This window comes from Chelonia mydas, chromosome 4 (genome assembly GCF_015237465.2).
Source record: "Chelonia mydas isolate rCheMyd1 chromosome 4, rCheMyd1.pri.v2, whole genome shotgun sequence".
Classification (NCBI taxonomy): Eukaryota; Metazoa; Chordata; order Testudines; family Cheloniidae; genus Chelonia; species Chelonia mydas.
In genome coordinates, this window is record NC_057852.1 from 10,527,653 (window position 1) to 10,550,953 (window position 23,301).

Sequence of the window (23,301 nt, forward strand, 5' to 3'; positions counted from 1 at the left end):
CACCCCATAGAGATACCCTACCTTCCAATCTTCATAGAGCCCCTAGGTACTTTCACCTATCTTCATCCTCTGTAGAAGCACTCTCTTCTCCTCCCAGCCCTACCCATCCACCAGCCCCTTACTTCCTAAAGCACCTTAGCCCTACACCCCCTAGAAAAGACCTGCATCCTGGACACTTTATGTCTTTCCCTTTGCCCATAGAGATACATTTCACCCTTATAGAAACAACACAGTCCCTGACACCCTCCTCTGCCCACAGCTACCCTATCCTGTAGAAGAGATATTCAAACCTTCTACATCTCTCCACTACAATGTTCCCACAAAGACCCCTCCATGCCCAGGCAGCTCAGCCCCCCTACATCGTCCACAATTTCACTCTTATCCTGACCTGACACACTGATCTCAATCTCCTGCACCCTCTCTTTAGACACACACATCTCATCTGCCCCTTCAGCCTCTGCGAAGAGACAACTGCATCCCTTCCACCATGTTGGCAGAGAAACCCCTTTGAGTTCCTTTCGAAGTTACTGGTTATAGGAATTGCTTTGCCATATCAGACATGTGGTCACTCTAGTCTGTTGTTTTGTGTCTAATGGTGACCAGATGCTCAGCGGAAGGTGCAAAATGCCACGTAGCAAATAATTTAGAAATAATTGCCATAGGAGAAGTTCTTTCTAAACCCCATCAATTAGTGGTTGGAGTATGCCCTGAAGCATGACAGCTTATTTGCCGATGAGTTAAAGTATTGTTAAGTTTTCTAATGACTGAAATAGTTCTTCCTTTTGTGATCTATTTCCAGGGCACGAAATACATCCTGCTACAGTTGGGTATTGTAAATGTAGGGATAATGTTCTGCCCTGTTTGGCCCTTCGTGTAGCCTGGCATAATTTGGAAAATGAGTGTAAAAAGCCTTTGAATAACCCTACTTTGTACTTCATTTGCACAGGTGTAAATGATTGCGTAAGGTGTAAGGCATTGGAGAATCAGGCCCAAAATGCCAATGTAGATGAAGAGGCTGAATCTGAGAAGTATGTTCACCCTTGATGGAGCCATGTAACTCCCATGAACTAGTTTTGCACATATACATCTAAGGAATATATTGCATAAAAGTGTGAAGTTACATACTAGCTGTAAGCCTTTAAAGATACTTATGACCGAAATGCAAGGTTGGAATTTACAGTATGTACCAGCAGGAATAGTAAATACTTTTAAAAATAGACTAATTTAGAGTCTAAGACCCTTGTGCTGCAATGAGGCCCATGCAGAGACCCATTGCATGATCTCCCAGCTCTTCCTGTGGTGGGGCGTCTGTTCGAAATCTCTACCGAGTGAGGCCAAGCTGTACCATCAGCCCACCCAAGGGTCTGAAAACCCAGACAGCTACAAGGCTCAGCAAGGCCAAACATGGTCATGTGAGCGAGCAGGGGCGTGCTGCAGTCCCCAACACACCCGATAGCCCAACCCCCGGTGCAGGCCAGGGCGTCCATCTTCTCCAATCAGTGGGACCCTCGTACTGCCCTCTCACTGGAGCCTCAGGAGCCCCTGCTGCCCTTCCTGTCTGGGTTGTTGCCGTCTTATCATAGAATCATAGAATAGCAGGGTTGGAAGGGACCTCAGGAAGTCATCTAGTCCAACCCCCTGCTCAAAGCAGGACCAACCCCAACTAAATCAAGTGTCTTCTTCTCTAGTGGGTTGCCTGGATGGCAGCCACGTCCTCTGTGCCACGTCGTGTCAAAGAGGGTCACTGGGGAAACCGAGGCTGCAACCCTGCAAAGATTTACATGTTCTTCACTTTATGCACTGTGATACCCATGACTGCAACTGCTCTACTCACAATGGGGACAGTTAAGCACATGAATAAGTCTGCACGATCAGGGTCAGAGTTCCTGCCACCAAACCCTTTATTTCTCAGGCAAAATGAAGGGGAAGATGAAAGGAAGTTTCATGTGACCACTGGAGGACACCAAAATTCTAAATTGTGTGACTGGTTGGTGAGAGCAAGTGAGAGAACAATGCAGCTGTTCAGGATGAGGTTCAGAAATGAAAGGTTCACGTAAGAATTATATTTGTTTGCTTGCTTCAAACAGTATATATTAAAAATTGGAAAACACAAGGATAAAATATTTTGTTCTTGGATTGGAACCAGGGTGCTCCTCCTCACTGTGAATATATTTAGATATATTTATATATACAAAATGAAAGAGACATGGTCCTTTTCCTGAGCACATTAAAATCTAGGTCTACACACAAAGTTGTGCCAGTTTAACTGAAGGTGTGATTTTATACTGGTTTGATTAGACGGCTGCAACTTTGTGCGTGGCCACTCATATGAGGTTAAACTTGGCTTGTAGTGGTTTAGCTTGCATTTATAATTTTACAGGCAACAGCTACAGTGGTATAACCAATTCCAAACTGATATAAGGAAGTGCACACACAAAGGTTGCACTGGTTTAAAATAATGTAAATTGCATCAGTGCAATTTGTGTGTGCAGCTCCTGCAAACTGCAACAGGCATACCAAAGACGAATGACTCAGACACACAAAGCACTGGGTGACAAAGTGAGGGAACCCTCACCCAGAGAGGCAGGATTTTAAAGTTATAATATGAGCACTTGTGCAGGTGGAGTTCACAGAAGTGGGAGTGGAGGAGGTTTTTAAAGGAGGAGAGTCTGGGATGCTTGCCACTCCTCAGGGAGGGTACAGGCCTATGGTGAAGCAAGCATGGGAGGAGAGTGCAAAGGGAGTGCTTTAGGCACGAGATGATGGTTAAGTGGAAGGGGAATAAAAGAACATGGGAGAATAATATAACAGCAACACTGAGCTGGCATGTAGAGACAATTGCATGAATATTTACCAAGTAGCAGATCATTAATATCAGCATTCTTTAATTTCTTCCTTTGATTATTTAGAAAGAGATCTAGGTCTAATCCTTGTCAGATTATATTACACTAACCTTTGTCATTTGCAATAATTTACTAATCAAGTGTGGCCTGAAATATAAACATCACACATTTTACTGCTTCATTTGTATCATTTTTGTTTTACATCCCAATTGTACATGTATTTCATATAGCTCTCTGATACTGATCCAGTAAAACCCTGTACATATCTGACTTTCCTCCCTTTACTTTATTTACCACTGCCCTGTCCTGGACGGCGTGCCAGAAAGGATTGGGGTGGCCGGGGCAGGGTGGGGTGGAGCATGTGAAGTTTTTGGTGATGCAACCTGTTGCAGATATAGAAATAAAAATCCTGTTATGTAAGTGCTAATGTTTCACAGGCTAGCACAAGCTTCAATTTAAAAACACAACAAAACAGAGCACTTGGCTTCATGAAAGTAAATAAAAACATCGGCTGGAAAGTCAATCAAGCAGCTGCTGAGGTAACATAACAGAACTTTAAGGTACTGTACAGTCTTGTTTACAGCACATTAGGGGTTGAGCAAATCTGCTTTGTGATAGCTGAAGGCTGGTTTATAAGAATACTGCACTTTTGATGATGTGCTGCAAATATCCTTTACACCACCATGGGTGAAATTCTGTGTTTAAGCAGCTGCCTTTCAAGTTGGCTGGAGGCCAATGTGCATGCTTGAGGATTCTGTACTTGATTCCAGAGAGGACAACACAAAGTTTGGAAGCTTAGCCAAACCTCTTGGAACTGTAAAACTGGGAAATCTCTTGTGAAATTTATGGAACTCCCTACAGCAGAGTAGCTGGAAATACGAGGACAAGCTTTTTCTAAGCCCAGAAGTAAGACATGTCGAACCTGAACTTGTTCAAACCTTAAAAATGTTCTAAGTTCAGACAGGAGCTCAGGTGGAGTCTCCATTTATGTAGTTCTTCAATCTCTCCCACAAATCCACCTCTTAGTTTTTGAGCTGAGTTGTGGACTGTGTGGCTATGTCTTTGCAGAAATCTCTGTTGGACAACCATTATGCAAGTCAAACTGTTCTGAGATCAGGGAGAGAAAAACAAAGGCTCTAGTTTTGCCACAAAGAGTTGGAAAACTAGACTAAACCAGATTAATGTGAAATATTGGAAACAGGAAACCTTGGGCTTGGTTACTATTAAACCCAAAATGGACAATAACCAAAAGAGAATTTTTAAAATATATTTAATCACACTTGACATATAATAATTTTACCATGTTTAAATCTCTGACATAGCTTAATTTTAACAATACTATAAGAGGTCTTGTCTACTTTCCTTCACTTATACAACGTTCTCTTTGTTCTGTTCTAGTGCAGCTAATAAAGTCTGCTTTCATAAATAAAACACTGGCATGCAGTAAAGACAAAACCAGGCCAGACAATTCTCTAGTAGCATGTGAAGAACAATGCTTCTGTCTAGCTTGCAAGTCCCTGAGTAAGGTGGAGAGTCATGCTCCCCTCGGGTGCTTTGGTTTCTCACAGGGAAAATCTGAAGTAAATGCTGCCTTTCCTACTTCCAAAGGGAGATATATATATTTGTATATATATATTTTAGGGCTGTCGGTTAATCGCAGATAACTCATGCAATTAACTCAAAAAAATTAATCGTGATTAATTGCACTGTTAAACAATAGAATACAAATTGAAATGTATTAAATAGTTTTGATGTTTTTCTACATTTTCAAATATATCTATTTCAATTACAACAAAGAATACAAAGTATACACGTGCTCACTTTATATCATTTTTATTACAAATATTTGCACTGTAAAAATGATAAACAAAATAAATAGTATTTTTCAATTCACCTCATACAAGTACTGTAGTGCAATCTCTTTATCATGAAAGTGCAACTTACAAATGTATTTTTTTTGTTACATCACTGCACTCAAAACCAAAACAATGTAAAACTTTAGAGTCTACAAGTCCACTCAGTCCTACTTCTTGTTCAGGCAATCGCTAAGAGAAACAAGTTTGTTTACATTTATGGGAAATAATGTTGCCCACTTCTTAATTACAATGTCCCCTGAAAGTGAGAACTGGCTTTCGCATGGCACTGTTGTAGCTGGCATTGCAGGATATTTACGTGCCAGATGCACTAATGATTCATATGCCTCTTCATACTTCGGCCATCATTCCAGAGGACATGCTTCCATGCTCGTTAAAAAAATAATGCGTTAATTAAATTTGTGACTGAACTTCTTGGGGGAGAATTGTATGTCTCCTGCTCTGTTTTACCCGCATTCTGCCATATTTTTCATATTATAGCTGTCTTGGATGATGACCCAGCACATGTTGTTCATTTTAAGAACACTTTCACTGCAAATTTGACAAAATTCAATGAAGATACCAATGTGAAATTTCTAAAGATAGCTACCGCATTTAACCCAAGGTTTAAGAATCTGAAGTGCCTTCCAAAATCTGAGAGGGATGAGGTGTGGAGCATGCTTTCAGAAGTCTTAAAAGAGCAACACTGTGATGCAGAAACTACAGAACCCAAACCACCAAAAAAGAAAATCAACCTTCTGCTGGTTGCATCTGACTCAGATGATGAAAATGAACATGCATCGCTCCACACTGCTTTGGATCGTTATTGAGCAGAACCTATCATCAGCATAGACGCATGTCTTCTGGAATGGTGGCTGAAGCATCAAGGGACATATGAATCTTTAGCACATCTGGCATGTAAATATCTTGCGACACCAGCTACAACAGTGCCATGCAAATGCCTGTTCTCATTTTCAGGTCACATTGTAAACAAGAAGCAGGCAGCATTATATTCTGCAACTGTAAACAAACTTGTTTGTCTGAGCGATTGGCTGAATAAGTAGGACGACTGAGTGGACTTGTAGACTCTAAAGTTTTACATTGTTTTACTTTTGAATGCTGGGGTTTTTTTGTACATAATTCTACATTTGTAAGTTGCACTTTCATGATAAAGAGATTGCACTACAGTACTTGTATTAGGTGAACTGAAAAATACTATTTCTTTTGTTTTTTACATGTAACAAAAAATAAAATATAAAGTGAGCATTGTACACTTTGTATTCTGTGTTGTAACTGAAATCAATATATTTGAAAATGTAGAAACATGCAAAAATATTTAAATAAATGGTATTCTATTATTGTTTAATCGTGCAATTAATCACAATTATTTTTTTAATCACTTGACAGCCCTAATATATATAGATATAGATACACACACACACGTCACTTTCAGTATAAGTTTGGGACCAGTTCGTTATGGGTTATATAAGCTGAGCTTGGCCACCCATTTTGTAGGCAGAAAAATAAAAAAAAAAAAATTCAGGTACAAGTCAAAGCCCTTGCCCTTCTAGCCACCTTCTTCTCACTTCCACTCCAGTAGTTACAGGGACAAGTACCCTGATTTGCAGCTGCAGTTCAATTACAGGCCCAGAAAAACAGGTGAAAATTTTGCAGGCACAAAAAGGACAAAGGAGGCTGCCCTTTGGAAAATGTGGTTAATGATTTTTTTAGCCACCTTATTTTATTGTATAACCTGATGTTCCTTCTGGAGCTGAGAAACTGCTTCCCTCCCTTGTTCCCTATCAATAATGGGGTCAAGGCACACTGACTGAGAACACTATTTATAGAGATCCTGATCAAAATCCCATTGGATCTCTCCACGGAGTACTGGATTTGGCCCAGAACGACATCTCTGCTGAAAAGCAGCAGCAACACAAAAGTGCATGGTTAGCAACCTTTGTCAATAAGTGAAGGGAACAGACCTGTTGGATTTGACCCAACCCTGAATATCCCAAGATCTCTTTTGTAGTTTACTGGCAGAGGAAGAAAAATAATGTAAAATGACATGGAAAATTGGAATAGAAATGCCGCCATTTAAAAAGTGGAGATTCACCTCAGACATTGGACCCATTTTGTTCAGCCCAAAGTACGATGGCTCAAGATACAGGAAAACCAAAATATCTGAAAATAAGCCAAGATTTTCAAAAAATGGGGGCCTAGAGTTAGGCTCCTAAATCCATATTTTGACACCCAAGTGAGAGGTTTGGCCTATCATAAAGCGCTGAGCACTCTGAAACTCCCATCAGCTTCTGTCATCAAGGGCCACTGTGATGCTTGGGTGAGAAGATGTGGGCAGAAAAGGAAGCAGGGAACTTTGAAGAGCTTTTCAGCAGTAGATTTTAAATTTCTCCCAATCCTCATGCCGATCCTCTGTATTTTACACCACCAGCTGCTTCTCCTGACCAATCAGAGACAGGAGGAGGAGCAACCAGCCTTACTTTGGTGTCTCACACTGGTGCGGCAGTGGTGGGTCCCAGAGGGATTTGGAAGTGGGAGGGTGAGCATTATGCGCCTGGGATCCTTTACTACCAATGTTATTCATCATGGCATTTTTTAAAAAGTGTATTATCATTTGAAGTGGTCGGTGGTAAAGTTCTCTTTCTGGAGCAGAGGGGTCATCCCCAGGGAATTTCCTTTTGAATGTCCCCTCTGGCCCATTTTTAATGTTTAAAATTACCCTTTAGTTGTAGCCTTGTGAGTCAGGATAACGGTCATCCTTGGCAGGGATAAATCCACCAGTGCAGTAGGAAGCAAACCACCCAGGTCTTTCTTTTCAGTGAGCTGGAGGCTCAGAAATGTCCATGATATCTTTACTTAAAGCACTAATTTATGGTGAGCATTTGTTCCCCTTTCACAAACATCTAGATGAGAGCCTGAACAAAAAGGGTGTGGGTTCTTTTCTGCTATCCGATTTTCCTTCCTGTTCTGTTAAAACAACAACAACAACAACAAAAACTGCATTGCTATTGCACATTAAACACCAAGATAGGATACATTGTGTGTTTGAGGCAATTCAAGTACATTGTGCGCACAGAGAGAAGTCAGCCTAGAGGTACATTAATGAAGAAGCAGCATACAACTGTAATAAAGATTTTTTTAAAATTAAAGATAATCTGTGCTTCACTGAATCCATTGAGGGGCTATTAAAAATATACTTCATAGCCGCAGGACAGATTTTTTCCCCCAGGAACCTACTTCTGGAGTCACTGAAATCCTCTCTCATCTTAGCTAGGCTCTGCCCTTAGTCCTGATTCTCGTGACTTCCCCAGACTCTGACTACCCCTTCGGACCTCTGACTGTGGCCTCTGGGGCCGTTAGATTCTCTTGTGAGCTCCAAAACTCCCTCTGAAGTTTCTTCACAGCAGCCTTGACCCCTCACCGTAGCCCCTGGCTTCCTCAAGAGAGCTGAAGGTGGCGTCACATCAAAGTTATGTACTCACTGGCACAGCGCTACTTACTGTTGCAGGAGAAGACAGTGCTACCTGCCTTTGAGTCCAACAGCGTTCTGAGGTCAGCAATGATGTTGCAGTTTAAGATTAAGTCTGGTGGCCTAGCGCCAGGACCCTGCACTGCCATGCTGTGTACTCTGGTTTATTTCCAGTCGTCCTCATTCCATGTTCTGGAGCAGTGGGGGAGGCCAGGCTCTCAGCAACTGGAGGGAAATGCCCTAAGTCTTAATTGCAACCAGTGTCCTGTGATTGGTGAACTGTGCTGATAGGCTCTGAAAGGGGGAGCTGTCCAGGCTTGCTTGGCTAGAATAAAAGTAGCTAAGACTTTGGGCCCCAATGGAGGAGGAAGAGGGTAGCAAGGCTGGGGGAATCATCAGACCTTGGGACAGGTAACTCCCCCTTCCTGGGAAAAGTACATACACTTTTTAACTAGTAAAATAAATAAATCAGCAGCTTTTTGCATTTTGATGAGGTGCTTTCCTCTCCTCTAATAGGCCAGAGTGATTCGGAGAGGAGGCAGGTGATCTCACACATTCAGTGTAAATTCATAAGGGGTTATGGCATCTGCAGCAGTGAAGTTAGTGCTTGCTTTGGACAGGGATATAGGGATTAAATGACACCTTGTAGAGTTACAGACGAGTATGACCTGCATACAGCCTGTGTAGCTTAGTCTGGTTGTGACTTCTGCTGCATTAGAGGCCAGTTTTTGAAGTGATCCAGTCGCGATAGTAAGTCACTCGTGTGTAGACTCCTGGCTTATTGGGTTTAGCACATTCATCTCCCCAGCTCACTATTCCTGCGAGGTACCACATTCCTCTCAAATCTGGACTAACCAGGGGGCCACCAGAGTCACCCTATGAGAGGAGGAAAAAACAAATTTAGTGTACCAGAAAGGAAAATATAGCTATTGTCACAGGCAATAGAGTATGGAAAGGGACAGCTTCCTTTGATGAAAGATGGGAAGAGAGCATGATTTAAAGGAACACCATCAACCTGGAATTTAGTCACTTTCCAAAAACCAAGGGTACAGCTATACCGCAAATGAAGATGTGATTGAAGCACAGGTAGGCATACCCATGTGAGTTTTAATCTAGCTAGCACGGGTAACAACAGTAGTGAAGATGTGGTGACACCAATTTCAGCGTGTGCCAGCAACCAGAGTAGGTATCCAGAGTCCCTGGTGGGCTTGCACTGAGATGGCTGGCCTGTGCCAAAGCCCATGCCACCACATCTTGGGTGGGGGGAAAGATAGTTCAGTGGTTTGAGCATTAGCCTGCTAAACCCAGGATTGTGAGTTCAATCCTTGAGGGGGGCATTTAGGGATCTGGGGCAAAAATTGGGGATTGGCCCTGCTTTGAGCTGGGGGTTGGACTAGATGACCTCCTGAGGTCCCTTCCCACCCCAATATTCTATGATTCTAGACTAAAGCTACCATGGGTATGTCTACCTATGCTACACTCACACCTTCATTTGCAGTGCAGATGTGCCCTACAGCAGTGGTTCTCAACCAGAGGTACGCATACCCCTGGGGGTACTCAGAGGTCTTCCAGGGGGTACATCAACTCATTAGATATTTGCCTAGTTTTACAGCAGGCTACATAAAAAGCACTAGCAAAGTCAGTACAAACTAAAATTTGTTACAGACAAGGACTTGTTTAACCTGCTCTATATAAGATACACTGACATGTAACAGGTTTCAGAGTAGCAGCCATGTTAGTTTGTATCCGCAAAAAGAACAGGAGGACTTGTGGCACCTTAGAGACTAACAAATTTATTTGAGCATAAGCTTTCGTGAGCTACAGCTCACTTCATCGGATGCATACAGTGGAAAATACAGTGGGGAGGATGAAGTGAGCTGTAGCTCACGAAAGCTTATGCTCAAATAAATTTGTTAGTCTCTGAGGTGCCACAAGTACTCCTGTTCTTTTTACTGGCATGTAAGTACAATATTTATATTCCAATTGATTTATTTTAGAATTCTATGGTAAAAATGAGAAAGTCAGCAATTTGTCAGTAATAGTGTGCTGTGACACTTGTATTTTTATGTCTGATTTTGTAAGCAAGTAGTTTTGAAGTGAGGTGAAACTTGGGGTTACACAAGACAAATCAGACTCTTGAAAAGGGTACAGTAGTCTGGAAAGGTTGAGAGCCACTGCCCTACATGATAAGCTGTTTGTGGTTCTTTGCCAGCCATGGAGTCCCCCTGCCAGTTTCTGTGGTTTTACAATCCCATTTCCCAATTATAATTGTTTAAATTTCTCTCTCAACAGGGGAACCTGACTAAGGGCTTGATCTCAAGCCCACTGAAATCAGAGGGAGTCTTTCAGGGGAAACAGTAAAACAGCTCTACACAAAGTGCTGTCAAACGCTTACAGCAAATGGAACAAGAACAATATTTTTCCTGCCATCCTTTTCCTTCTAAATAATCTAGGTGTTACTTGTAACTATAGTAGGTTAAAACTAAGTTTTCAGTCAGAACTGTAGTTTTTAAGTTGATGACATTTCTTTAAATGTTAAACACATTAGCCTCTCTCAGATTTTAAATTCAGACACTGTGTAAATAGCATCACACATAAATCAGATTGGTCTGGGAAGCTTACAGAATTTCAGGCAAGTTAGTGCTGGTATAACAGTGAATATACTCCCTTCCCCTCCCCAACTTTACCGAAAAATATAAATGACAGCCCTTTAGCCCTTTTCTATGTGGAGCAGAATGGGAACACAGGAACTAGGTTATCTGGACTGAAGATATTTAGGCCCCAATACTGCAAAGACTTTTGCATATAATAACTTTGTGCACACTGAATTGAATGGGAATACTCACATGCATAAAGTTAAGCACATGCAAAACTCTTTGCAGGATTGGGGCCATAGTGGAGAGTTGTTAAGTAGTTAGACCCAACATTTAGACAAACTTTTCAGAACCTCAATAGAAATTTTAAAAATAGTGCCATGGAGACAGTTTTTGTCTGTATATGTTCCTGGCAGTCATTGCATGTCAAACATTGCAGCATCCCATGTACATCTTGTTGCTTTATAACAATCTTTAATTACTGTTTCAACCAGTTTTCCTGGTCCTGAAGCTGTCTTACTGCTCCGTAATGCCAAAGATCAGCCCTAGCACCTTTTAAAAAAGATAGGTACGTTTGCTGCTCTCCAGACCAGAAATTGATTTTAATGAGTGATTGCATTTTAATGAGTGATTGCTCAGCCACTTCATCCCTAAACTCCTTCAGAATTCTTGAATGGTTACTGTCTGGTCCTGGCTGCCTGCCGCTGCTGAATTTTTTAATGTTTGACACTTCGGTCTCAGAGGATGCCCCATTTTTATCACCTGAAAAAAAGCAGGTCCAGGTATCACTCAGAGTCAAATCTAACAAAGACAGTACAAAGTAATTTATTCCTTATGGGACAGATTCTCATTTATACTAAGGCCACTTTATGCCACTCTAGCGGTGTAAATGGGCCTTAAAATAGGCATAATTATAATTAATCTTAACTATGCTGTCATGACTAGCTTCAGCATAACAATTTACTCTCACATTAAGGCCCCTTTATAGAGCAGAGCCTGAGTGTAAATGAGAATCAGGCCCACGTTCTAGCAGAAAACAGATCACTTGACAACAAGAAGTCACTAGCTGCATGGCAGAGATGGAGGAAGGCTGAAGCAGCAACACGGGGAAGCCAGGAGATGGCAATACTTGTGGGAGCTGATGGGGAGTGACAAACTGTGCAGGCCATTGATGGGAGATAAAGATCAGGCACAAACCAACTTTGAATTACCGGGCTCCAGTTCAATTTTGCACTTTTGGAATTTTACAAGTACTATCCTAGTTCTGTTAATATGAGTTTTATGTGCTAAACTGCATGTAATAAATGTTTTATTTTACAAACCTATTAGCCAGAGAGTCTTGGTTGAATCAGAACCCATATAAACAAAAAACCCAGGGAAGGAGCATACACAGTATTAGTTAAGATTTGGGGATCACTATATTTAAGCATTCGAAGGCATTTTCCCTACTAATTCTCAGTATTGAGCTTAGACCTACCTGACAGGCATCTACTCCTCCTTCCAAGTATCCAGCACACAACATCCCAGGTGTGATGACCCCATCGTACACTTCTCTCCTATTGCAAGTGTTTGAGTCTATGAGTTTCACTGTTGCTTCCCGGAGAACATTAGAACTCGAGCCTGAAGGGAAAAAAAAAGACTCTACAAATATAAATCCTTTGCACTAGCTAAGATGTGGAAGAAGCATTTAGCATCTGTTCATGGGTGAGAGTGCTGAGCTGAGTTAAGAGCTGCTCCAGCTTGTACCACTTTTCATAGATGGAAGTAATATACGGGAGGAGTTGTACATACATTCTAATCAACATTATTTTATAGGAAGGGCTTGAAGGGTTCCACAGTAAAGAGCTGTGAGAAGATGACACACTCTCATATGAGGACATAAGGGTAGTATCACTGAGGTGGGAGAGGAGGCCTACCAGTCTATTTACTTCTAAGTACAGTACCATACAATGGAGCACAGGCTAATAATTTCAGCAGGTTACATGGAGCCAAGATGGCTAGTTTTGTTCTGACTGCATGAACCTGAGTAAGCACCTATCTCCAGCTCAGTTTGCACCTCTGCTACATAGGTTATAATACGTATCTCACAAAGTTTTTGAGAAACCCCAGTCAAGGTCAGCACCCTGTTGTCATATTCACTGTACAAACACATTGCTAGACGGTGCCTGGAAAAAAGAGCTTGCAATCTAAAATGTATGGACAGAAACAGAATGTCAGACTCCTCCCTACAGTTTCTGTTTCAGTGGCTGGCAGCTTTGTCTTTTTCCAACCCAACATTAGAGAGCAAGTAAATGCGGAATGTGTTTCTAATAGTTACACAAATCTATTCATTTTTTGCAAGGATTAAACAAGATGTGGCCACACAGCTGCTCTCAATTAAACAGTTAGTTGGACTCATCATTAATGTAAAACGTCAGATGTTTGGGTTTTTTGCAGATGGACGCACTCACCATCGTTGCTCAGTGCTCCCCAGCCTGTGATGACAGCGTCAGAATTATATGGGAAAATCTGAGATGGATCTGGCAGACAGACACGATGTACGATATCTGTAAAATCAACTCTTTTCGAGAGTTTCACGACCGCTATATCATAGTTGTGTGCTGGATAACGGTACTTTTCATGGACAATAATAGCCTTGACAAAACGTTTCATTCTTGAAGGTCTTAAAAGAGTTCCAAAGGTAACGGTCCATACACGTGGGTTATTTGCTCTGGAAAAGATGAAAGAACTTTGTAGATATATTTAAGCCATGGAGATAAAGGTCTCTAAACTTGGTCCAGTGTAGGTAGCTCAAAACCTCACCCATACTTCCCCTCAGAATCCTTGGAAGATCTTGGTGGAATGGGGAATTGGACCTACACCATCCCATCTGTATTACTCATTGGCCAAATAATAAATGTGGCCAGGTAGCTTCCCGATACACAAAGTGAATACAGCACATACAGCAGGTAACCAGAGGTGTTTGCCTTGTTGTTTGCTGACCCTTAATCTATTCCAGTCTTTATATTGCCACACCCTTCAGAAGCAATCAGTCTTCACTATCTCCTTGGCTATTCAAAAAAGGAGTGATGGAACCATCAAATTCTAATCTCTGCTCCAGGGAATAACTCACACCACTGTCCATAGAAGGAAAGGGATAAGATGGCCTAATGGCTCAAAAAAACATGTATATTTGGGCCAAGCTGTGATAGCATGAAATCATTCCTCTTGCTCTACCTGACCTTAGGCAGAGCAGCTTCCTTTGGAGCATCTTTCAGAGCCTTTTCCTCAGGGACTATTTTCTCCAGCTTGAGAACGATTGGTCACCGCTCTCTGCCTGAAACCCTGGAACTTTAATACAGCCCTTCCGGGGCTTGGCATTGGTTCTGAATGGAGCACCATTTGATGTGAAGGTCAGTACATACCACATCTTACTGCAGCCTCTTTCAGAGCTGGGAACTTACTTTCTAAAGCAGTGAGCTGCGGACAGAAGCCACGTGTTGCTGATCAGTGTTGCACCACAACGGTGGATGTTGTTCTGCTGTAAACTCGCTTGCCATGGCCAGTCCCCAAGCTCTGCAGATGCCACCCCTCCGACTATTCTTTCTGACGTTGAGGATGATTTTGATTTTGCTGATCTATTCTGTTGTAACCCGCAGACTGTCAAAATGGGGAGAGAGAAAATAAGTCATTTCTCAATGTACTAATTGTGCTTGTTGATGCCTCTAGGCACATGTACAAAATGTACCATAAGAGAAAATGCAATTAGACCCTGTAATGACATGTCAAACTCAAAACGCTCCCTGAAATGGAGGCTGTCCACACCCACCCCTTCAAGTAAAAGTCTGAGAAAACAGATGAGTCTTGTGGAGAGCCATGAAGGTCAACCAACTCAGGCTCAATTGCATGACTAAGGGGAGCAAATTCTAGAGTCAGGAGCCCTTCACCCTGCACCCCACCCCCAGGGATTGTCAGTTTGAATGTCGCAGCTGGTCTCAGTTGCTGGGATAAAGCATCTCTCTAAGATAGGCGGGACCCATACCATGTAGTATTTTACAGAAAAAGCAGCACCTTAAGTTTCAGCCAGACAGGACGTGGAAGGCAGTGCAACATATGGAGCGTGCATGCAACGCTCTCTCAGTGAAACACTACTATAGAAGCTGGCAGCTGCAATTTGCACCAACTGAAGTTTCCAAATGGTCCTTGAGTGTAGCCTCAAGTAGAGCACGTTGCACTAATCCAAGCCGGAAGTGACAAAGGCATGGATAACCATAGTGAGGTGTGCATCTGGCAAGAAAGGTGACAAGATCTTTGCCAAGAGGAGACAAAGACAAGATTCTTGGTTTCTGCTACTACCTGGAAATCCAGGAGTAGCTGACAGTCTGTCAGGTGTAAGGCCCTCAGCTGCACCTACTCAGTACTCCTGATACCTTAATGAGCCAGCTAGGCTGCCTGATGGGCTGCCCTGCCTGATTGGCTGAGAAAGCCAGAAGGCCAGTTCTTAAACCTAGCAGCGGCAGTAGCTTGCTGGCTGCTCCACACACATGTCCACGGACTCTCTGCCTTTTTGTGCTCTTCTCTCCGAGCCCTGCTCCTGCTCTGCTCTTCCACAGCTCCAGCCCAGATCCTGACCAGCCTTGTTCCCATCCTGTCCCAGCCCTGCTCCTGCCTTCCCTGACTCCCGGTAATCTGGTTCCAATCCTCGGCTCTGGCTCCTGACTCCGACCCTGTCTCGACCCCAGGCTCTGGAATTCAGCCTCCAACCGCTAGGCCTGACTGCCTGTGACCTGGTCTCCTGACAGTTCAAGCAGCCCAAATTCTAAAACAGGGGAACTAGGCTGACAAGGTTCCAGATCAGTGGCTAGTACAGATCCCTCCTGGCCAATCTTTCCCTGCTCCTATTTCTGCTGTGCCCGCAGTTGTTCCCCACTAACCAATGCAGAGTGGGGCTCGTTATTAGCCGGCTGACTGGGGAAGCTCTGGCCTGGGCATTCCCATTCCTAAAGAAAGCAAGCCCACTCCTGGGCCAGCTTGAAGACTTCATTCATACCATGGCCATGATCTTCGAGCGCAGAGCCAAGAGCACCCTTCGGGCATCACGGCAGCGACCTCAGCATGTTGCTAAGTATGCCAGAGCTGCGCTGCTTGGTAGCAGAGATTGAATGGAATGAGGCCACGCAGTATTATCATTTCTGCTTCAGCCTAAATGATGACATCAAAGATGAGCTCACACGAGTGGACTCCCCGCCCACTTATTGACCTCAGGATAAAGATTGACAACTGCCTGATGGAACGCAGCCAGGAAAGTAGTTCAGCTTCCCAGCTCCTGCCGTCCTCCTGTCTCCAGCCCACCAACCTTCAGTGCTCTCCCCACAGCCCAAACCCATGCAGCTCAACAGAGAAAATGCAGCATCGAGCATCGGGACTATGCCTGTACTGTGGAAGACCAGGGCACTTCGCATTGGACTGCCCTGCAAAGGTCCACTCTGCACCCTGCTCAGGGAATGCCAAGCTGCAGCCCCCAGAGGGTAACTGCCTCTTCCTGGTACCCAGCATCCATACCTGTCTGCTGATACATTGGGAATGACTAGGTGTGTACTGACATCTCCAGCTCCCTCTGCAAGCCCACACCCCTCCATCTCCAAGGTCCACCTGGAGGCACTGGTGGATTCTGATGCCTCTGGCAACTTCATGGATCAGGACTTTGTAGGAGTCTATCAGATCCCCCCCCAACGCAAGGACACTCCAGACTTGGTAGAATCTATTGATGGCTCGCTCATTTCATCAGGCCCAGTTACCCCCCAGACCACACCCCTGAATGTAATGACTCTCCAGGGTCACCAAGAAACCCTTCAGTTTGGACTTATCTGAGCACCACACTTTCCAGTTGTTCTCAGCATGCCCTGGCTCACTACTCATGATCCATGCATTCATTGGCGGGCAGGCACAATACAGTTTGGCTCCCCACATGGCCAACAATTCTGTCCCTGGAATCCAAATATGGGGATCGTAGACTGGGAGCCTTCCTTGAGATTCCGAGTCTGAGCAAGTTAATCCCCAGGGAGTCTTATTATCCACTGCAGTCCACTACACTGCCTCCATGCTACCACTTAAATATAAAGATTTTCCCGATGTGTTCGAGAAACAGAATGCAGATCTTTTGCCACTCCATTGCAGCTATAACTGTCCCATCATCTTTCAGCCCACTCCAATCCTCTTTGTCCACATCTGCTTCCTTTCGGAGCCAGAACTTCAGGCTCTCCACGACTACCTCCAGGAATATCTACAAAAGTGGTTTATCCATCCTTCCATGTCTCCAGCTGGGGCTCCAATTTTCTTTGAGAAGAAAAAAGATGGATCAATAAGGCGTTGTGTGTTGACTATCAGGTGTTAAACAAAGTCACAATTCTAAATCAATGTCCTCTCCCTCTCATTAACGTGCTTTTACAAAAGACTCCGCTCTGCAAAGGTTTTTACTAAGCTGGACCTTCACGGGGCCTATAACTTTGTCCCGAATAGAGAGGGAGATGAGTGGAAGACCTCCTTCCATATGTGGTACAGACACTGAGCGCCTGGTCATGCCATTCGGCCTGTGCAATGCCCCAGCAACATTTCAATACTTCATAAACGATATCTTCAGAGATGTGTTAGACTGCCATGTAGTCATTTATCTGGATGACATACTCATCTTTTCTGACGATCAGGCTTCTCATGATCAGCATGTCCATAGCATCCTAGACTTTGCCAATGCCATCTATATGCAAAGCCCAAAAAATGCAAATTTGACCTGGATACAATAGAATTCCTTGGTTACTTATCTCCTCTGAGGGAATAACCAGGGACGCATGCAAGGTGGTAGTCACCTCTGACTGTGCTGCAACAAAGGACACCAGTGGGGTCCAATGGTTCCTAGGTTTTGCTAACTTCTACCGGTGGTTTATTGAGGGATTTTCCACCCTAGTTGCTCCTCTGACCACTCTTCTGTGAAAAGGAGTCTGGTTCACCTGGTCCTTGGAAACCCATGTAGTACAGAGAGGGGAATGGTGTTTCTACTGGAAGTGGCCAGGTTTCTTGTCCAAGTGCTCACAGCCCACAAGAACCTGGAATATCTTCGAGCAGCCAGATACTTCAACCAACAACAGATCCACTGGTCCCTCTTCTTCATCCAGCTTGACATCATAATTCCCTATTGCCCAGGAGTCAGAAATGGGAAGGCTGACGCTCTGTGCCATAAGGCTGAGTACCTGGAACAGGTGAGAAGACTCCCTTTGCGATTCTAAAGGCATCCAACTTCATCAATGGCACAGCAGACAACAGTGTAATGGAGTCACATCAGCTCAGATCCGCCAGACTCTGGAGAATGTGGACGCCTCATTCGGGCAAGCCTCACGCAGGGTGGGAGGCTCAGGTGAGCCCCGTGTGGTGTCCCGTTTTCCCTTTGGGAAATATGGTCACCCTAGTAAAACCAGAAGGGATTGGGAAGATGCATCCCCCATGACTGTGCAAGGCTCCTAAGTTCACTGCGGCTCTGTGTCAAATGTAAGGTCAAATCATTCAAGAGAAAAAGAGGAAGCTTTTAAAGGGCCAGAAAAATGCTCAGAGACTATTTTTTAAAATAGTCAGGGAATTGCCAACCATGCAGTACTTTCACTTACAGTCATTGAAGAGGGTTTCAGCTCTCTCTCTCCTCAGATCTGAAATAAACAAACAAACAGAGTGAGTTCAGCACAGCCAGGGCTTTTTAACTTATTAATGCAGCTTAAATTCGGCCCAGCCCATAGTAAAGGGTGGGGTGGAGCTGAACTGCTACAGAGGAATCATTTGGAGGTGGAATATTTCCCGCTGTGCATCCACTACTATATCCCAACTTGGTCTCTCTCTAAACAGCCAGCCATCTCCTATGGACCAGAGCACAGGGTCTGAAACTCTGCCCGGGCACTGCAGAAGGCTCCGTATGCTCCCCCCACCACACTCTGCAGCAGCGTAAGGGTCAGACACAATCTGGCCCTGAGTCTGTGAGCTCTTCAGGGCAGATACCATGGCACAGCTCCCCAGTGGGTGTAGTTCGTCAGCGTTGGCTCTGACTTCAATGGAGCTAAGACAACTTCCACCACCTGAGGATCTGCTCCCACAGCTTCTTATTTGGACTGGGAGGTGCCTGGCACAATTTTGGAGGCGGAAATCAATAAATAAAATTAATACTAATAATTTGGTGTGTAACTGTGGGGCATTGATGGCACTGTTGAAATACTTTCCTCCCCCAATTCATTACATCATATCTATGGTGTGATTCAGCACTCACTGAAGTCTGTGTAAAGGTTGTCAGTGATGTTAATGGGCACAGGGTCAGGCCCACAAACATCAGTATAGTCCCCTGGCTACAACACCCCCTTTCTAACTGGAGCCCCATTCCTGGTTACTTGCAGGCCAGTGGAAAAACGCACCTGTTCAATAACATTTTGAAGTTGTCCATTGACCCTTGAACAGCAACCAACACCTAGTATCACCCGATACCGATCCTCATCCACGTCCCTCTCCTCTGCCTTCTCTACCGTCACCTAGTATCACCCGATACCGATCCTCATCCACGTCCCTCTCCTCTGCCTTCTCTACCGTCACCTAGTATCACCCGATACCGATCCTCATCCACGTCCCTCTCCTCTGCCTTCTCTACCGTCACCTAGTATCACCCGATACCGATCCTCATCCACGTCCCTCTCCTCTGCCTTCTCTACCGTCACCTAGTATCACCCGATACCGATCCTCATCCACGTCCCTCTCCTCTGCCTTCTCTACCGTCACCTAGTATCACCCGATATCTATCCTCATCCACGTCCCTCTCCTCTGCCTTCTCTACCGTCACCTAGTATCACCCGATACCGATCCTCATCCACGTCCCTCTCCTCTGCCTTCTCTACCGTCACCTAGTATCACCCGATACCGATCCTCATCCACGTCCCTCTCCTCTGCCTTCTCTTTACCTTACTATATCTGGGTTCTGATCGAAAACCAACCCCAAGCAGTGGGGATCTTTCCACTGAATTCAATGGGCTTTGGATCACACACCTTGTCTGTTGTGTTAATAATCAGTGGCATTCTGCTTCTAGGCTTGACACTCCTTTCTATATGTTCAGTGAATTCAGTTTGTTTGCAGTCAGCAACTACTGCATCTAGGCTAATTAATTTCGTTAAGTTAAAAAAGGTATGTTATGATACAAAAACCAAAACCCACCTGTCCACACACACGTCTTAACTTCTGCGAGCATTAGCAGAGGGAAGGATAATGTTAAAGAAATAGACTGCTGTCATTGTGCAGCTGCTGTGTTACTTTGTAGGGATGAGGGAAATTATTTATGACTGAATTTAAACAATGATTCACTGTTCTTCTTTGTAGTGGAAGATTATTGGCATAATCAAGGTAGATGATTTTGATCAGTGACAAGTGGCCACTTGTGGGCTCCAAACACAGTATAAATGCTCACTCCTGTACACACTCCACTGCAAAAGGATAAATCCCTAACTAGGCTCGGAAGAGTTTGATTTTAATGTTATGGATTTTGAGGGATAACATTGATGTTTATTTCCAAAATATAGTCATTCAAAATTTACTGATTTAAAACACTAACAGCCAGATTTTCACAAGTGCTCAGCCCTCAGCAGCTCCCACTGAAAATGTTGTTTCATGGGTTACGCAATGAGAAGAATGGGAGTATTCATTTCTTACTAATTTCCAGCCAGATGCAATTAACAGCAAAGAAGTGCCCGCACCTCTTCTCTACAGCTGCAAGATATAAGAAGCTTTCAGCATTCCCTCTTTGTTAATTTCAAATATTGACAACGGACTTCTTTTTCTTTTTGCCACTCTTGGGATGGAGAGACATATAACTATTAAAAGCTTAAATATAAAGCCTGCAATTAGTTACCATCACTTACATTAGGTTGCAAAACCAATCGGGGAGACAAACGAATCAGCCAGCCTGTTCCAGCCCATGCCAGAAGCAATTCAGTTGGTATGTTTTCACCGATCTGAGTTTTGCTGTGAGTCTCGCATCTGTACTGCTAAGCAGCTGTCTCTCTCTCTCTCTACTGCCCTTTCTAGCACCTGATAGTTGCCTAGGTTATTTATGTTGGAAGTGGCACATACCTTATACTGGGCCAAATTCAGCTGTGACTTATACTTGCTGCCTTCAGGGGGGTTGCATGGATGTAACTGAAAGGAGAATTTGCCCACTTACTTTTTGCCTTTTTGGGAAGGTGTAAAGGTCTACAAGGAAACTAATGTATGTTCCCTCTGTCTGTACAGCTTCATTTTTAGCATGTTTTATGGTATTCCATATAATCTAGGTCTGTGCAGATCATGCAAAGTCATGTCAACCCTCCACTGGGGCGGGCAGCATGATGGGAGGTGCCTGCAAAGTACATGAGCGTATGTCCTAAGGTAGGAGTGTTACTTTTGGGGGGGGGGGAGGGGACAGCTGCACAGTGGCCCGGCCCATGCCCCCTACACTGAAGACTCGGAGTGAAGTGGCATAGGAAACACTGCAGGAGCTCATCCCTACCAAAGGTCCCTCTAGGACTGGGAAAGGGACCCCTCATGTGATCAGATCACTGGCGTCAGGACTGCTTTGAGCCACTAGCGTGTCACAAAGCAGGCTTTGCACTGTAGAGAATTGGAGCTCAGGTCAAAAATTTCAGACATGGGTTTATAAAGTTAGGTGACAAAGGCCAAAACCAAGGGCCTAAAATTAGAGCATCTGTGAGGATTCAGAAGCCTTAAATACGTGGCATGATTTTCACAAGTGAGGAGCATGAGCAGCACCCATTTAAAAAAAAAAACTAAAAAAACAAAACAGTGGCAGCTGCTGGGTACTCAGCCCTTATTGTTGTGCTTCCATATGGATTTAGGTGTCTTGGCTTCATGCATAATTTGAAAAGTTTGGCCTTAGTTTTTCCCCCTTCTTTGTGGTTTTTTTTAATATATTTTGAGTGAAGTTAGGGCCCTAAAAGGAACTGGATGGATAGCCTCACAAGGTGAATCCACAGCATCGTCAACAGCTGGACTTCCGCATGGTTCCCTGCCAACATGCCTCAGCCCTGTCTCCAAAGAGTGCTTATTTATTCCATAACCTTGCTGATCAGGCTAGCAATTAGGGCCAACTGTGCTGTTCTGTCCTGTCTTCTTGGGCCAAGGCCAAACCGCTGTCTCCTAATATCTTGGGACCGACATGGCTACAACAACACTGTGTATATCATTCAGTCTTTCTGAACTGGGAATAGTTTCCTAAATGTGTAAAGACCTTTAAGTAATACAGTTGCCCTCACATGTAACCAATTAAGAAATCTTGAAAGCCACTTTGTGAATTATTAGTTTCAGTCGCCTATAAATCAGATAACTGAGGTATAAATTTCATTTTTAATTGCAAGTATATGTACTTAAGCAGATATCGAAAGTGAAAGAATATGTTTAGATTGTTAATAGGGTATTACAGACCAACAATGAAGGGTGGAATTTTCCAAGGAGCTGAAGGTAGTTGGGTACCCACCTTCTGTTGGGTATTTGTACATTCCAGCCTACCTTTTTAAAATTTCAGAGGTATGAATGTTTCAGAGATTTAAAGTTTCATAAACTAACGCTGCATAATGAATGTGATTTGCTCCTCACTAGGAATGTCCAGAGAGGATATATAGAGAAAAATATATTCATATTTTAATGTTGCTAAACAACATTTCAGTGTCAGTATCAGAAAAGCTAGTCTTTTACCTCTTACTGATTTTCTTTTTGGTTGCAGGGGCCATTGTTTGTATGAAGGAAGGAAAAAATAAAGTGTAAGATCCCCATTAACATAAATGGAGCTTGGATTTCACTCAGGTAGTTTACACAGTGCAAATGTATGCATAACTAGGAAGACTCATGCATGTCAACAGTTTTGCACAGGTAACTGCATTATCTTCTAGGCACACGAATTTCCCATTTCAGTTCCACTAGGAACTTTTATTTTCCCCAGTAGTTTCTGCATGTAATTTTTGCATAAATATGAACAGAACTGGTGCTTTTAAAGGCAATCTAATAATATAGCTTGCTCCTGTATATTTGAAAGTGTTTCCAGGTACTGCACCCAAACGTGCAGGGTAGTGACGATTAAAATGAAAAATATTAAGAAAGAAAAATATGGACACCCAAACCATCACTAAGCCATCTGGGGCATATGACTGAATCAAAGATATTTGTGCTTCTTTATCTGAAATAAAAGTAAGCCCCTCAAAAGCTGTTTTCTGGCACTGTAAAAGTGAAATTGGTATTAATTCCAATCGAAACAGCCCTTCTTTAAGTGGCAAATTCTTCACTGTTTAAGATGCACAGATGCAGTTAAACATTTGTACAAAGACCACATATTTCTGTTGGCAAGTGAAATTGGCACTAGGGATAGGCTAGCTAGTGGGGGTAAAACAACAAATCTCCGAATCTTTGCCAAGTATTCAAACTGACCCCACACTACAGCTCTTGGGGGGGGGGGGGGAGGGTCTGAAATTTAGTATGTAACCCC

General features: G+C 43.5%; 1 protein-coding gene across 2 annotated transcripts in view; it reads right to left on the reverse strand.

The window, feature by feature from the left end:
• Window positions 1–6,992: 6,992 nt before the first annotated feature.
• Window positions 6,993–23,301, reverse strand: part of LOC102936734 (transmembrane protease serine 11C) — a 69,314-nt gene continuing 53,005 nt past the window's right edge. For both annotated transcript variants that reach the window (XM_043545665.1, XM_027826599.3), the window contains exons 6-10: window positions 18,412–18,450; window positions 14,221–14,416; window positions 13,228–13,487; window positions 12,255–12,397; window positions 6,993–9,059 (exon numbers count right to left, since the gene is read on the reverse strand). In XM_043545665.1, the coding sequence (XP_043401600.1) occupies window positions 8,898–9,059; window positions 12,255–12,397; window positions 13,228–13,487; window positions 14,221–14,416; window positions 18,412–18,450 (800 nt within the window). In that variant the 3' untranslated portion in view covers window positions 6,993–8,897. The remainder of the gene's footprint in view (window positions 9,060–12,254; window positions 12,398–13,227; window positions 13,488–14,220; window positions 14,417–18,411; window positions 18,451–23,301) is intronic.